This window comes from Aplidium turbinatum, chromosome 3 (genome assembly GCF_918807975.1).
Source record: "Aplidium turbinatum chromosome 3, kaAplTurb1.1, whole genome shotgun sequence".
In the NCBI taxonomy this organism is placed as follows: domain Eukaryota; kingdom Metazoa; phylum Chordata; class Ascidiacea; order Aplousobranchia; family Polyclinidae; genus Aplidium; species Aplidium turbinatum.
In genome coordinates, this window is record NC_137474.1 from 5,854,912 (window position 1) to 5,872,377 (window position 17,466).

Consider the following 17,466-nt stretch of genomic DNA (forward strand, 5'->3'; position numbering starts at 1 on the left):
GGCCTATTGTTGATAGCCATCCAGGTGGTGTTTAGTTGAAGGAAGAGATTACGCAGCAATATCTTTGCGAGTTAAACCGACAGGAAGTATTCTATTTGTTTTGATTGAACTTTCATGCTTACAAATCAAAAATTCTTTTCATGCAATTTTAAAAATGAAAGCAATCGAAATCAAAACGAAATGCTTACAGCACGCATCCCAAAGAACAGGCAATCCATGAGGCAATTCCATGCACGGTATTTACCTCAATTTGAAACGATCTTTTTAGAAACAAGTTTCTTGCCTTGATCGTGAGTAGAAATTGAAGAAATGAAGTGTGGCCACAAATGACGTGCCACCAGGCATGAAACTGCGATATTACATCGACAGCATCATATCGCTCGTTTGCCAAACGAGCTGATCTGGTTTTGAAAAGAAGACTGTGTGATTTTAATGGCTACACAGACTAAACTTATTTCAGTTTAGCTTTCATTGTAACCTATGATGCATTTTAACTAGCTTTTGTGTTAAAAAGGATGCCCATCCCTGCCGTAGAAAATAACTTGAAACTAAACCCAGTGTTCTCCAACTACAATATTTGCATCAAAAAGACAACGCTGGTGCAACTTTAAAACAAACCATTTCGTTGATAAACTATCAACTACAATACTTCACCGAAGTTGAGTTTCAAAACATATCTTTAAACTTGCCACTGAACTTGAACAAAAACTTGAACATTGAACTTGAACAAAAACTTGTGTAGACGCCGTTATTACCTTAGCAATGAACAGAAATTATTATCCATATTCCACAAGACGAACGCAAATCCATACAGAAAAATAACTTTCAGTGCAAGTGCACTCAGAGAAGGTTCATTTTTGCAAATCACAACAGTTTCGTACATTGTATAGATAACCAAAGATCCATATAAAGCCTGTGTGTAAAAATCAATCGGTCGTTGAAGGTATGATGGAAGAAAGGAGATGCAAAAAAATTTAAAGATGCTGAACAATGAGCTAAACCAGTGACGTAGCCAGAAAAAAATTTTAGGGGGAAAGCAACCATTGGGGGGGGAGTCATTTAACATGAACTATAATAGTATTAAAACGTTAAATAGCATTAAAATGTTTTCTTTGGGGTGGGGCAAAACAAAATTTTGGGGGGTGGGTTGATTGACATCCCGTGGCTACATCCCTGAGGTAACCCATCGAGTAGCTCATCAGAGAGAGCAGAAGATGGCAACGTGTGGAAATAGTTGACAACATTTTTTCGGCTTTAAGATGGCAAATAATAACCAACCTGGCGAAGAATGAAAACAGTCTCTAAAAGTTTACAAAGGATAAAAAGATTGAAACCATGGGAAAATGGAGAAACACAAACTAGGTAACTCATTTCTGTGAAAGATTTGTATTTACTAATACCACAGCCAATGACAAAACAAATTCCATTTGAAGCAGCTACTCGAAACACAGAATTTGCAACTCATAAATTGAGCGTTGTCACCACCCATAAAGCATACCTGAAACAAAATGGGATTACTAACCACTACATAGACAAGAGTAGCAAGCACGCAATACAGCAGGGCAACTGTACGACACCGGATGTTAGTAGTGTTTTTTGGCTGGCGATAACATTTCCTGAAACGAAGCGGGATGTTATCTTGTGCAAATAAAAATTGTGCATGCTGAACAGAAGCTGAAACAAAAGAAAGCCGGCACTCGATTACTCACAGAGTGTAAGCGTAAATACAAGTTCCGTAAATCATAGGCAATTCATCCAGAAGCTGAAATAAATGAGTCTGGAGTAGTTAGTTAGTCAACCAGAACTTTTCATACCATGACCATTGACCAAACAAACAACGACAAAAGTGGTACAAGCAACGGAGATTAAAAGTTAGGGCAAGCTTTCGGCACTTATGAGAGTAGGGGGGGCAAGTGCCTTTCTCTCGGCGGCCTTTCCCTCAGCAACTACGCCCGTCCCTGGGTTCAGGCAAACTCTAGGTATCACACACTGGGGAGATGTATTGTTTTGTCAACAACCATCCAGGAATCGAACCAGGATGGCGTGATTGAGAAGCAGGCACCTTATTCCCCGGGCTATTCACCGTGCACCATTACAAGGGTCACTTCGCTAGTATGCATCAGCTGCTACGTTTCGTCTGCTATCACAATTTGTGAGCACAGTTATTCATTTAACGTTCTGAAATGATAATAACAAGCTCGGGCGTGAGTTATTTCCTGTTCGTTGATGCCGTCAAAATGTAAACTTTAAGCAACGATTAGACATTCAACGCATGGTGGCAATGCAAGCACGTCAAATGACATGTATCCTACTGTCCACCATGCAACCTGTTTTAACACAAATGAACCAGAAGATAATGTTTCGTTGGAGGTATATTTCAAATAAAACCGAATCCTGAAATATTTTATGATTATTACTGTTCATATTAGAGAATGTAGGCAAACAGTAAAATATGTGAATTGAAAATATTGTGCAAGTGTAAAGCATACGGAAAAAAAGTTAAACTGAACTGAACTAAGTACATTGTTTATTTTAGCGGATACCAGTTTCTTTCTAAGACAAGGAAAAGCTTTGCTTCTTTTTTAGGTCACACACTACCACCGCACTAATTGCCACCTAATGTCACACGTGTTGACAAACAAAAATCAACCTAAAAATATAGAAAGTCTTTAAAAAGCACACAAAATTATATTAGCTTATAAGATACTTTGCACAGAAATGTTAAAAGTAGGGCTTGTTAAAATGTATAACCTAGTTTCAAACGAACAACCAAAGCCTGCATATGAAACAAATACATCACACAAACGCTAATGACAGTAAAAACTACGCATGAACAGTTGTCAAGAACAGATTGTACGGTACGTGAAGAAATTAGCATCTCTACCATTGCGTGTACACCATATATTGTTTAAGAACAAGAATAAGAGATATCCCTTTAAGGCAAGCATTTACGGTATGCTACGTACAGTAGTTTCATTGGACCACTATGTTGAAGGTTACAGTCGAACACAAATCGGAAAAGTCCCAAAACACTCAACTTCGAAACATGAAAGCAATACAATGCACACAAAATCACTTTGCTGATTTTCATTGCTTTTCCTTCATTTCCAAATATGGCCACAAGCCGGCTAATTTCTGTAATGCATAAAAAAAAAGAATCTACAATAAAGTCGGTTTTATTGATTAAAACAATTGAGTGGCCTATGAATGATTGATCTTCATGTGGTACTTAAAATAACTCTTTAAAGGGAAGTGGCATTTCCCAAAGATTTCCAAAACTAGTTCGGGAATGAGATTTCACGTTTGGAACTGATTTCTTAGCATACCCTATCGATTGAAGTCCAGTTCCTAATTGTGACAGCTGATTTCTTAGCGCTATACTACTATTGATTGATGTCCAATCTCGTAATTGTGACATTGTGTTTAAATAATTTCTATAATTTATCGAGGAAAAATGAAAAAATCGTGGAAAAACCGCAGTGTTTTCAAGCTGAATGCAATCAAAGCAGCACTGAGTTGCACTGGACGGCAAACTTAAAAAGCAGCATTAGCTTCATTTATCCTCTTTTCGTAAGTCAGCTGTTGATAAAAATTGAATATTAAAAGCGTTTTTAATGCCAAAGGTCTTTGAATTATCCAATCTATGGTTACTTTACCTGTACACTGCAAGATCGCTTCAGGTGCAAAGTTCTAGCGTGAGACGAAAAGACGATGTGGAGATAGGTTGCATACCCGGTAAACATATGCCACCATGCATGAAGCTGAGAGAAGGCATTCACCGCGCTGTATTCACCACTAGTCGCACGCATTTTCCTGTAATACACAGCGTTTATAATATCAGTTCAACACCTTTGGTTTACATTGTTTATGGTACGTACGGCAGTACTTTACTAGAAGACCGTACCTTAGCCTGACGTTGCAAATACACAGTGAATTTTCTTTGTTATGTTTTATTGGGTGGTCAGGGGATACACCATTCCCTTATAAATTCACCACCGTTTCACTGTGACACAAAATTCAGAAAACATTGACAGACATGAGATAATTTTGGTAAAGGGAATTTGACCGCACTAGCTATAAATAAGTACCATAACTAACACCTTCACAAATTTTCTTGTATTATGTTTTCAAGTAAAACCTTACAAGCTTTTTTCGCCTTCCACCATTCATCGGTGTGTTGATATATCGCATGTTATAGCTGGTATTTTTTCGACACTGGCACGACAAGAAAACATAAGAAAAAATTTTGAAATAGAATTATAGTTTTCATTAATCATCGACAAACCTGAGTGAAGGGCAAAACATGTTGTCGATGTTCCAGAGAAGAAAACCAATCAAATAAAAACACAGTGATGCAAGTACAGTTGGCTTTATTGCTGGATAATTCCTGGTTGCACCAATGGCTTCATATAATAAGCCAAATACGAGAGCTCCATAGCACACCTACGAGAAAACAACTTAACATACAAATTGAACCATCAAGCAAAGCTTTGTATAAATATATTACCAAAATGTGATTCAGAAACATTATTTATTCTGCGCTTTTGCAAGTGTGTGTTCAAAAGTGATTACCTTACCTGATGAAAAACAGGATTTTTCAATTGAAGATATACTATAGTGACTAAAATACTGCAAAGTATTAAGCTGGCTATGTATCGTGTACTTCGATGTTTTGGCGGCTTAGCGTGGTGGCGTCTGCAAAACACACCGTGAATCAATACCCAAAACACGAAGACATCATTGATGTTGGATAAAAATTTTATGAAACAAGACGTCCGTATATCAATGTCTTTGTATGAAGTGATATAAATAGGCTGACTCTGTTGTAAAAACATGTTTCTACAGGTGCTATATAATCCACAATCACTTTGCCGAAGTTTTCAGAGTTTAAATTCAACCCTAAACACCAGCAACCTTTGCCAAACTACAGCAGTTATCATCAACAATTCAACATTTGTTGTTGGCAGAATTTTGGGATCATTGGACCTGTTAAGAGTCTACCTTCAAAGAAGCCGTTTACAGGTCTGGTTTGTAATCTACTGTTAATTAATGAAAACGCGGAAAAATCAAAAATCTAATACTCACAGTGCATATAGAAACACGCATGTACAATAAATCATCGGCAATTCATCCAGAAGCTAAAAAATAAATTTTGCAGTTTGCTGTTTCCTCTCATACAGAAGCTTTAAATCCTTGACGTTCAATGTACATTCGGATTGAGGATTCCTCACAGGTCTCAAATCAGGCAAACAATGCAGACTTGAAGAATTGTTCGTTACCGATGCATAAGAAACTCATGTATTGATAAACTAGTCTCATCAGGCACATTTGTTCATTTCTACTGCGTGACGATTCGGGTTTGGCTCTGGCTAATAAATATTTCTCTTGAGAACAAATTGCCTCGCAAAGTACCGTATGTCAACTGTTGTTTTTGAGATGAGTATGATTCAATGTCGGCGGCATTGACTAAAACTTAGAAACAATGTGTTAAATTTATGCATTATTCAATCATTCGTGCAGTTAAAGAGGGATAAACATATTGGAAGATTGAATAGAAACTGCGTAAGATGTCAGCTCAAACGTTCAGAATTGTGTAACGTTCAAACATATGAAGCAGGAAAGGTAACAAGAACTTCACGTAAAAACACTCACAAAAACATGTCAAAATAGTTCTTGCGAAATGTCTAAAATAAAAGTACCAAACAATGTGCAATTCCTTGTAGACTTTCTTGAAACAGAAATTTTCAATAAAAATATAAAGCAATGAATAAAACAATGAAAACTATTAATACTACAAAAAGTGCTCAATGCTAAGCAAAAAAGCAAAGCAGAGCAAATTAAATCAAATAATAGTTATTACTATCTGAATTCTTTAAAAAAAAGATTAAAAAAAAATATCAAAAAAAGATTTTTTAAAGGATTCAGATAGTAACTTAGACGTCGAAATAGGGTGGGCGGCGCCTACCCTGCCGTGAAACGAGGGTGGGCAAAATATGTTTCGCCCACCCTGTTTTCATGACAGTTATGAAGTGTTCATTACAATTATTTCCGTTTTTGTTAAACGCTGAATTATCCAACCAACTGCAGCGCAACTTCTTGTTTTACGCTATGTCTCTCGCTAGGTATCCGACAGAACAAAGTAATTTCGCAACAACGCTGCGTTGAAAAAAGGCAATACGCGCTGCATTGTTGTTGCTACGGCAACTGCCACACGCTGGCAAATCCTGGTGAGAGACAGCCACGTTAGCAGGCCTCAACATTCACGGCGTCCGCGCGAAGTACAATCTAGATCGGTCATATTTGTCCGCCGAGAAATAACACAGGAACTAGGGATGCAAATCGTCATTGCATAGCACAAACAATTGTTGCGAGAATATTATTTCCCGCTTATTCTATCGCATTTAGAAAATGTGAACACTGTATCCCTTAGATTTCATTCAAACAGAAAAACTTTCAATTTTTACGTTGCTTCAACGATTGATGACATTTAATCAGCGTAACAAAGGTGTATTATTCACGAAGAATCGATGGGAATACCGGTACTTTTACACTAATGACTAATCACGCGCAACTCAGTTCAAGTCTTACATCACAATGTCTGGCTTTGATCTCCGAGTGATATTGAAAAAGCAAGGTTGGTTACAAAATTAGATTATACGAGTAGGCTATTACGGCAAGATGCAGCAAAATTTGTTACGTTTTGGAATTACAGTAAGAAAAAAAAGGCCCAGGAAAAATTCACACGCAAAAATAAACCTAAGAAAAAAGGCCTAGTGAATCTTTGTACTGCAGAAAATAGTAGCGTTTGTGTAGAAGTTTTCCAACTCGTGCCCAGAGCATTGTGACGCAAGAAGCCACACGATCTCGTTCGGGGGGATTTAATCAGTTATGCGGCGTATTAAGCAGCTACACGGCGCTTTGATTCTTCAAGCGCACGTCGTTGGTCTGATGAAAGCCTTTCAGAGTGACTTCGCTGAAATTTTAAAAACTCTTCTAAACCGTAGCTATAGTTCCTGACGAAGAATTATCAAGATGAAGTGATTAAGCATGAAGTGATTGAAACAATTAAACGATTATCAAGAATGAAATGATTAAGCTACAACTGGTGTGTCCACCGTGAGACTTAATTTGTCCGCCGAGATAGCTGATCAGACCGGACACGTTTGTCCGCCGTCAACAAAAACGAATTTCGAGGCCTGCGTTTGATCTTTTCTCCGAATGGTCTCACTTTCGTTGCGTCAGAATCAAACTTCAGTTCCGGGTCAGCGTAACGGAATGCGAATATGACATCACAATGAACATGACAATAAAATAGCCGATACAAACTGAAGACGTACTGAAACAATCGCTTTTTACAAATCTTTTCCCACAAACTTGTTGCTGGGTATAAATTGGGGCACCGCGCGATGTTGTCATTTCATTATTGAAAAGTTAAGCATGAAGCAAACTCAAACATCTATTCGCGCATTCTTAAAACCAGCTTCCAAAAGGCGTCGATGATCATAACGCTGAAGGAGCCACGTCCAGCACGAATGGACGTAGAGATGATATTGATGAAGAAAGCAGTGCTTCAAGGATGGACAGTGGTGAAGTCAATGTCTCAGGCAATGCACCGGTAGTTGTACAAGACAGCATGAGCCATGGATCTCTACCTGTTCCATTTGACGTTAACATGCTGCCGAATCAGCTTCTGGCTCGGGAAGGTCGTGTGTTGCAAAGGAAGCTTTTTTTCCGAATTCCAGTGGATGCTTCTTAACCCTGATGGTGCTTGTTAGTTGTTACTGTAGTCACCTGTCCGAACACTTTGCGGCAAATCTGAATGCGCCACTTTAAAAGATAACAGGTCACGAGTCACGCGCTTTTTAGGTCGCAAAGGAAAACATAAAAGAAGTTTGTTTAGTGTAGCAGCGCGCATAAGATCACAAGGCGCAAGAAAGCAAACATCAAACCTATTAAAGCTTAATTGCTGCAGCGACGCTAACGCAGTCTTTGTGAGAAAGACTAACCATTGCGAATTTGCGAACATACACATTCAATGAAATCTGTTTAAAAACTCTCGCCCATCCAGAATTCCTCTCTTCTAAGAAAAAACCGACGCCTGTGGATAACAATAACTATATTTGATTTAAAGCAATGAATAAATATGTGGTACTTAAAATAATGCAAAACAACAATTGCAAAATAATATAAAGGAAGTATTAAAGTCGGTGCTGAGTACGATATTGTTTTGGGAGTTTTTCAGCTATTTAACAAATTTTTGTAAACGTGCTGTGCTCTTTCTCAAAGAAAGAGCTCTTCAACGCAAGTGCTCTCAATACTTGCTGCGTAACATTTTACATCCTAATATGAATATAATACAACTACTAAGGGCATTTGATTTTAGAGCACGGTGGAAGGTCTTTGATCGTGCAACAAATCCACTCCATGTATTGCGAAACTGAAACAAATACACCGGGGCCGGCAATGCATGCGGTTGGGCCAAAACTGGTGGCGCCATATAGCGTCCATTTATTGTCAGAGCTTTGACACACTAGAGGTCCCCCGCTGTCACCTTGGCAGGTCCCCATATTTCTTTCCCTTGCACATAGATGATTTCGATAATTAACACCTTTAAAGTATGTTTTGCAGGAAGATTGTGTTATGAGAGGCTGTGACGCCTGCTTTAAGACTTTTTCAAACCCACTGCTCCTGGTACTTCCCCAACCTGACGACCAGCACCTGGATTTTGATAGAAAAAAATTCAAAAAAGTGCTTTATACAGCTCGTCTGTTCATCACTGGCATACCATCTTGTAGTTTACCACTAAAGCTACAATCAAAGCTAAGACTGGTGATTGGTGAAACATGCAGTACATAAGTATATGTCTTATTTTTCAAAGAATGATTTCAATACCATGTTTTATAGCTAAACATAAAAACGCTTTCAAAAGAACTGCATCAGCTTAATTCTGTGCTTGCAACATATCATTCTATAATAATATTTTCTGCTTTATTTCACTGTGATTAGCAATCGTAAGCTAAACTTTGCACTATTTCTGCTGTTCTTTATGATCTTATTTTTCTGCTGTCACTGCATATTACCTTTTCCCAACTGGAGGAAGTACTTTTGGCTTAGGAAGACAAGCAAATCCAACAACTGGGGAGTTAAGGCTTGGATTAAACCTCTTCTTAAGCCTTAATATAGTCAGGTCATTGACAGGAGTTTGTCTTAGCCTTTTAAAAACTGCTAAGTTGTTGGCGGGATGATGATAAATTTTAAGTATTTCTACAAGTCTGTAAAGACATAAAAATATATACATTACTTTTCATGATGCATTGCCCTATTCAAATTTTAAAAATGAAAAAAAGTAAGTAATCACTGATCAGTATTTCATATCAAATCAACTAGTAAAAACAATCAATACAATTTACTGTCAATGCAATATCACTGTATTTGAAAAAAAAAGTAGTCCACAGGCCAATAAAAAAAACTTTCATAATAATGTAGCCTACCATACATGTAAACAGTACAGTAGTATAAAAGTACTATAAACCAGCTCCATTCTGCTGAAACTTAATTTGAATTTTAAATCACGCTAAAGTTTAAAAAACTTGCCAATACTACAGTACTACACCCTAAACAAAATCTATGGTCAAACTATCATCTCAATTCACTTACTCAGCGCCACCTGCAATAACAGCTTTACCATGACCTCCAACAATTACTCGACGGCCTGCAGTTGTAGTGGAAACGGAAGTGAAGTATTTGTTTAAAAAGCAGTGCACAGCAGTGATCACGACATCTGGTCCAATAAGAGTCCCACCACATATATGTCTAAGTTGTTTGTAATTTCCGCCACTGTCTTTGAAGCTGTTCACAAACAAAAACTGAATTTACATAAAGCTGAGCTATTGTGTAACTTTCTAAAAGTATTTAAAAAAACAAAAACTGACTGCCATGTTGTAAGTTACTGTAGCTATCACTCTAAAAATGCATTTTATTACATCAAAAAAAAGTATTTGTACTTTACTAAGCTGATCTGCCAAGGCCATGAGTGTGGGGTGGCTTCTGTTCCTCCAACTATACGGCTCGTTATTAAGTCTGGTTGCACTCTTGGTTCACCGCAGCTTCCTCTTAAAGTGTTCCACGTAGCATCGTCAAAAGGAGATGGCGTTGATAGGAAGGGAGCTGAAGTTATGGAGTTGCTTTGTTGATTTCCACTCTCTCCAAGTGAAGTTGCAGGTGAAGTGTCTGATGAAGACTGACTGCTTGACACAACAATGGCTACTAAAGTTGCAATAGCTGTTATAACTCCACCAAGTATAAATACAATTTTTTTGACTGGCAATTGTTCTGATTTAGAAGCATGAACTTCTGCATGATGAGGATTTTCTCGTGAGTGCATTTTTTGCTTATATTGAAAAAAACTGTTGTTTGAATTTGAAGACTGACCGGATGGTTGTGGGATTTCTCTCATAGATTTTAGACTCTGATACTTCTCTTCAATACCAGTATGCTGCTGTGCTGTTTCATTGTCTGTTGATGAGGTAATATCAAGCTGTGGCATACTCACTCATAGAGATAGAGAATACTTATTGGCTCCAATATATTTGCAATCCCACTTGAGTAAATAAATTTAAGAATGTTACTTCAGTACTTCCACTTTAAGCAATGAATATTCTGTGATGAAGAAATGACAGTAAAACAGTAACAAGCCACAAAAAAACAAAAACAATATTTATTCAATACTAGAACAGTTTGTCATTATTTTCTGAAATATAAGTTTGACATTTTGAATGAATTTTTCCTAGACAAGAAAAAAACTGCAAGTTTCAAAATTAAAACAACATTAATTAATAATAACATTTAAGATGTTATGTCGATCAAAATTAAACAATATTAGTTACATTTCAACAACAGGCCTCGAAATTCGTAATTGTTGACGGCGAACAAATGTGTCCGGTCTGAGCAGCTATCTCGGCGGACAAATTAAGTCTCACGGCGAACACACCAGTTTTAGCGTCGATCGTCATGCTTAATCACTTTATCTTGATAATAATTCTTCACCATTTGAGAACTATAGCTAGTTAGCTATGGTTTAGAAGGTTTTTTAAAATTTCAACAAAGTTACTCTGAAAGGCTTTCATCAGACCAATGACGCGCGCTTGAAGAGTCAAAGCGCCGCATGACTGATTAACTTGACACCACCGAACGAGGTCGTGTGGCTTCTTGCGTCACAATGCTCTGGACACGAGTTGGAAAACTTCTACACTAACGCTACTATTTTCTGCTGTGCAAAGTTTCACTAAACTTTTTTCTTTAGGTTCATTTTTGGTCTCATGTGAGTGAAAGTGAATTTTCCCTGGGCCTTTTCTTACTTACTTACTGTAATACCAAAACTTAAAAAATTTTGTAACCAACCTTGCCTTGTCAAAATTACTCGGAGATCAAAGTAAGACATTGTGACATAAGACTTGAACCAAGTTGAGCGTGATTAGTGTGGAAGTACCGTACTCGCATCGATTCTTGGCGAAGAATTCACCTTTGTTATGCTGATTCAATGTCATCAATCGTTGAAGCAACGTAAAAATCGAACGTTTTCCTGCTTGAATGGAGGCTAAGAGATACAGCTTTCACATCGTTTAGATGCGCGCAAGAATGGGCGGGAAATTATATTCTCACAACAATTGTTCGTGCTATGCAATGACGATTTGTATCGCTAGTTTTTGTGTTATTTCTCGGCGGACAAATATGACCGATTTAGATGGTACTTTCCGCGGACATCACATGCTGTGACGGCGGATATGTCCGCCGTGAATTTCGAGGCCTGCAACAAGCATTCTATTTGTCCCCAAAAAAACAGTAACAATTTAGTAAGTTTATTACTTCATTTACAAATACACATAAAAAATAGGAAAAAGTAGTGGTCAACGTATCTAACTCCTAAATAACAAAAACAAAACCTATACCGTACTTTAAAAAATGTTAGATCAGTGTTCCTCTATTCACAAAACAGGTTCATACTTGAGACGATAGGTTAGCAATACCAACCAGCAAAGTTTACTAAGATTACAATTTCAATGCACTTCTGTATTAAACTTTTTATATAACTTGAAGAGCAACAAGTTTGCTGTGATGGCCAAACAATTTAGCCAGGCCTATGATGCAGTATACCATGCAACTTGAAATGAATTTTATAAGGATAAAGTTTAATGTACTTCCTTGTGACTTTCAGAAAAGGTATTTAAGTTTTTACGTGGTCTGTATTTTGAAAACTTTAGCATTGTGCATTGTCTTGCAGGTCTCTGACTGCTTCAATACAAACACAAATTTGAAGCATAAACCTCACTTTGAACGCTATGTCCAAGTTTGGTTGACTCTGGTACAGTAGTATAAAACCTTCTAACTACACAACTAGATATATAGCCTGTAGGATTTCTACATACACTGTTGTGATGAAATTACTAAGATCACAAAAAGCCAATTACCACTTTTGCATTAACCTCTTGCATGTGAACCAAATGGAAGTGACAAAAAAATATCACAAAATGTTCCAAAAACATACTTAAAAATTCAATTTTGTCTTTTGACTGCAGCATATGCTATAGAGCTAAGATATACTTAGCATATGCAATAAGATATATAATACTATTGCAAAATTATAATATCATGTATTGTATCATGTATTGCAAACTCATAGCTTTTTTACAGGTGCAAAGTTTAAAAGGTAAACAAAACTAAATTCATGACGACATATAAACCATCTCAACAAAGTTAAAGTACCAGCATACTGTAGTAGGTTAATAGTTGTACACAAACTGCAAAGAGTTCACAAGATTGTATGCTATGTGTAATTGTGTATGCACATTTTTTTACACATTATGTGCACTGTGCAACTGTAGATATTTGTGCACATTTCTTACTTTATAATCTTCACTGCTCACATGAGTTTCTTTAATATGGAATATGCTGTAAAATATATCCTTTTTCGGCAGACATGTCACTTTGATGGAAGCTAAGTACTAAGTAGCTGCAGCTTGTTGGCCAAAGCATTGTTTCAATTGTTATTAGTTGGAGTATTTAATGTTTGCTTCACAGTTGAGCAACTTGTAGGAGACCTCACAATCACATATCACTTTTTGTGTTGCGTGAATCTCAGTGTTTTAGTGTTATTTTATACAAAAGTTTGACATTTGGCATGTCATTGCTGGCTTTGTTGCACAAATTAAAGCTTGGGTGATAACTGTATCTAGGCTACTGTCTATATTCATCTACAAAGTAAATTAGATCACCTGTGTTAGTTATGTCATCATTGCAAATTGAAATCTTTTACAATACATTTTGTTGTGTACAAGCTGTACCTCAAATAAAGTAAATAAAAAAAATAATACACTCACTTGCATTTCATACCACAAAGTCATATGAAACATCCAGGACCCAATTCCTACAGCTAAAATATGAACATGTGTAAATTCCTTTTTATAAAAAAATGTTTAAAATACTTGTTACAAAATAGCGGTAAGTGTTGTAATATTTAGTCTACTTTCACATTACAACAAACAACAATAAAATCTATAAGATTCTATATATAGGATACGGTATATATATAACAATAAATCCATTCTTTACAAAAAAACTGACAACACATACTTAAAAGTGAAAGAAGCGCTAAAAGGTATCTCCATTCAATTCCTTTCTTCCAATAATACAATGTGCATACCGATGGTGGCACAATCATAATAACATTGCTGATGGTGTTCCCTAAAACACATAACTACAATCACCAAAAAACTCGATACAATATCAGCTATGACAAGCATTTTTGGTACCAAGATCCAGCCCTCGAAATTAGCTTCCATCTACGACGGCAAAAACATTGCCGTCGCCAAATCAACAAACCTTGGATTGCGGCGGCAATTGCCGTATGCTTTAACCAAACGAAATTTTATGCGCTTCTTCATCGTGTGTCACACGGCGGTAGCCTAGAGCATCACGCAAGCTATTTTATGCGCTGACAATGCTCTTGTGAACTGTAAAAAGTTTGCAACCTTATAAATACTGGTTTAATTGTTACGCAAAAGTTATTCTTTCATCGAATGCTTATTTTTTACCGGTGCCGTTGCGAATATAAAAAGTGGTATAAAATTGGATAAATAGTTCTTTAGCAGTAAAGAAAAGTAATGCTTCCGATCATATGGCATCGCGCGTTTATGAACGGGCAGTTTTGCGCCTTCAAGTATTCCAGTGACGACGCGACAACCTCATCCTCCGATACAGCATCCGATGATTCCGATTCTGACTCGTTCTTTATCAAACAATGTGTTGCTCGCAGTATCCTAATTGTGCCGAAATTATGTTAGTGTACTACTACTGTATACGTAAATCGAGGCAATCTTCTCACAGGGAGCTATTGATTTGTTATCAGTACCTGATTGAGCAATTAACGTTATTTCATGATAATTCAACGTCGCTAGATGTCGAATTAATGCAAAACAAACGTAAATTTCTTATTAGGCAATGTTGTTACGCGATATAACCCGCCGGAAAATTAAATCGATTTGTGTTGACTCGAACGTTGAATCAACCCAAAATTAACTTACTTTTTCCTCCTCAAAGAGTTATTTAACGTGAATCACCGTAACAGCGTGCGTATTGCGTTGATCGCTTAATCGCTACTTTTGGTATTATTACATCACAACAAATCAAACAGTGCGGTCTTGATAGACTATTCGATTATTTTTTTCTCTTCTCGTTTTTACATATTTTGGTACAATTTTTTTGTAATAAACGTTTACAGCAATTGCCGAGGCAATTTCAACTTTTGCCGTTTGGCCTCATCAACGTTTTTGCGAAGTAAAAATATGCTAACTTCGAAGACTGCGTTAGTGTTCACAGCAAGTAAAATAGTCCGAGGTGAGGTCTTGGTGCGATGCTTCTGCTGATTAAACTCACGTTGCGAGTAAATCAAACAGGAAGAAGTTTTGAGCAATTTTTTTCCGATTTAAATGTTCATTTTGCGACGGCATTTTTATTGCTGTAGCAGAATGGCCATTATGACGTTTGCGGCGGCATTTACCACGGCAATTGCCGTGTGCCGCCGCTAATTTCGAGGACTGAAGATCTAAATGCCACACCAGATTTGGCAAAGTTTATTGCAACAAAAATTATTGCAGCTTACTGAAAATATGATATATATATAAATACATGATTCCAGGTAGAGCAGTGTTTTCCAAGCTGTGGTACGGTACGCGAGAAAACAAAAGTCTTTCAGATGGTACGGTACGCGAGAAAATAAAGAACACCGACGTATTGGTTTTGTTCTTTTAAGGCTTAATTTGGTGTGTGCGTAGGAAATGTTCTACTTTGTAGACCTGAAGACAGCGATTGGTTGTCGGGTGCAACCTATTATGTCTCCTAAAAAGATCGAGAAAAAATACAACACAGCTGAAGTCACTGATAGGAGTAGCCGTAAACATTTCAAAAGTTTTCCTTTGAAAGAATTGAGAGAAAAACTACAGAAGCGCCGCAGTTTCTGATTGGAGTTGCCGAAACAGTTGACCAATGACCATGCTAAGTATCTTGAAATAATAGTTGATAAACCGAACCTTACTTTCGGTTAGGGTTATAGAATTAAGACTAGGGTTAGTCACACTTATTTTGTGGTGGTCCATAAAAATTCAATGATTAATTCAAGGGGAATATTTTTAAATGTTTGCAGAAACGGCGATCAGCGACATCAGCTTTGTTCTATTTTTTCGAGATTGTTCCAGGGGACGAAATAGGTTGCATCAGGGTTATTTTGATAAACCAAATTTCATTTTATAGTTAGGGTTATTTTGATAAACTAAACCTCTAGCCTATTTGGGGTTAGGGTTATCGAATTGATGGGGTGTCACACTGGAATAATCTACTCACTTTCAATAAACATTTCTACACAAAATTACAAAGAAAAGGTCACACTTATTTTGTGGTGGCTTATAAAAATTTAATGATTAATTCAAAGGGAACATCTTAAAATGTTTGCGGAAACTCCGATCAGCCATTTTGGCTTAGATCTATTTTCTCTCAATCTTTTCAGGGAACGAAATTGGGGGACAAAATAGGTTGCATCCTTGGTTGTTTTCATCTTGAAGCTATAATGTAGTAAATTATAAATTGTGCTGATTTATCTGCCTGTACGACAAGCTCTATAACGTGACTGTGCCTAATACAGCAAATAAGTCAAATGTTACTTACAAAATTCGGCAATATATGGTGTTACAATATAATTTTCTTCACACCAGTCAAGAGTGGAAGTTGGTTCTCCCCATATTCCAACCCTATCAACTGAAGGTGCCATAAAAAGTTTAAATTAACATGCAAAATCAACTTGTTTATAGCCTAGTGATCAACTGCCAAAAATTTGAAGCTGTAGGTACCATACAACAAAACACCACCATCATTCTGGCAGAATAATTCTGCGCAATCCGCCTAAAAAAATCATCCGTAAAAATTTGCGCGATAAACAATGCGATGAAAGTAGCAACACTCGGAAGCTGATAAAATCACTTCTCGTTACCACATCAAAGCAAATCTTATATTTTTTCCATAGCCAAATGAACAGTGAATACAGAAATTTAAATAAAAAACTCGACTTGTCAAAGATAAAGCAACTGCAATTGCGAAAAGTTAGACAAAAAATCGTATCTATTAAGACTGCTATATGTGATATGGCAAGAAAAGTAAGCATCACAAAAACGACCATAAAAATACTTTCCCGAAATATTTTTCGGAATTTTATTTTTGAATCGTGTTCAGAATTAAATTTCCTTTCCAGGGATGGCAAGCTCGTGGTGGGGCAGACGAAGGAAACGCAAGCAGAATGGTTTAAAAATGGAAGAAATGTCTTGCGTATTTAAAAACAAATAGAGATTTTAACGTTGATAAACGCCTTCAATTAGGCGTCTATAAAAATATTTTCCCGAAATATTTTTCGGAATTTTATTTTTGAATCGTGTTCAGAATTAAATTTCCTTTCCAGGGATGGCAAGCTCGTGGTGGGGCAGACGAAGGAAACGCGAGCAGAATGGTTTAAAAATGGAAGAAATGTCTTACGTTATTAAAAATAAATAGAGATTTTAACGTTTATAGACGCCTTCAATTGAGCGTCTATAAAAATATTTTCCCGAAATATTTTTCGGAATTTTATTTTTGAATCGTGTTCAGAATTAAATTTCCTTTCCAGGGGTGGCAAGCTCGTGGTGGGGCAGACGAAGAAAACGCGAGCAGAATGGTTTAAAAATGGAAGAAATGTCTTGCGTATTTAAAAATAAATAGAGATTTCAACGTTAAGAGACGCCTTCAATTAGGCGTCTATAAAAATACTTTCCCGAAATATTTTTCGGAATTTTATTTTTGAATCGTGTTCAGAATTAAATTTCCTTTCCAGGGATGGCAAGCTCGTGGTGGGGCAGACGAAGGAAACGCGAGCAGAATGGTTTAAAAATG

The 17,466-nt window shown here is 36.9% G+C and overlaps 1 protein-coding gene across 2 annotated transcripts; it reads right to left on the reverse strand.

Annotated features, from left to right (window-relative positions):
- Positions 1-2,354: 2,354 nt before the first annotated feature.
- LOC145766245 (alkaline ceramidase 3-like) lies at positions 2,355-16,404 on the reverse strand. Of its 2 annotated transcripts, XM_082577917.1 has the most exons (8): positions 16,216-16,404; positions 13,630-13,740; positions 13,377-13,429; positions 5,086-5,138; positions 4,578-4,695; positions 4,286-4,443; positions 3,657-3,813; positions 2,355-3,135 (listed from the first exon to the last, which is right to left on the reverse strand). In XM_082577917.1, the coding sequence occupies exons 1-8, from the start codon at positions 16,316-16,318 to the stop codon at positions 3,088-3,090; spliced, it is 801 nt and encodes a 266-aa protein (XP_082434043.1). In that variant the 5' UTR covers positions 16,319-16,404; the 3' UTR covers positions 2,355-3,087. The 2 variants fall into 2 exon arrangements, with proteins under 2 accessions (XP_082434043.1, XP_082434041.1); XM_082577915.1 differs by lacking the exons at positions 2,355-3,135; positions 3,657-3,813; positions 4,286-4,443; ... (2 more) ...; positions 13,630-13,740; positions 16,216-16,404 and adding exons at positions 7,653-8,718; positions 9,081-9,272; positions 9,658-9,849; positions 10,005-10,659 and having other exon boundaries at positions 13,377-13,427.
- Positions 16,405-17,466: the final 1,062 nt, after the last annotated feature.

Bases quoted from the DNA above. Each gene is read 5' to 3' on its own strand.
- LOC145766245 (XM_082577915.1), bottom strand. From the start codon at position 10,546: ATGCCACAGCTTGATATTACCTCATCAACAGACAATGAAACAGCACAG. The intron at 9,850-10,004 runs GTACAAATACTT...GTTTGTGAACAG, and splicing joins TGGCAGATCAGCTTAGTAAA to CTTCAAAGACAGTGGCGGAA. The intron at 9,273-9,657 runs GTAAGTGAATTG...ATGTCTTTACAG, and splicing joins GTTATTGCAGGTGGCGCTGA to ACTTGTAGAAATACTTAAAA.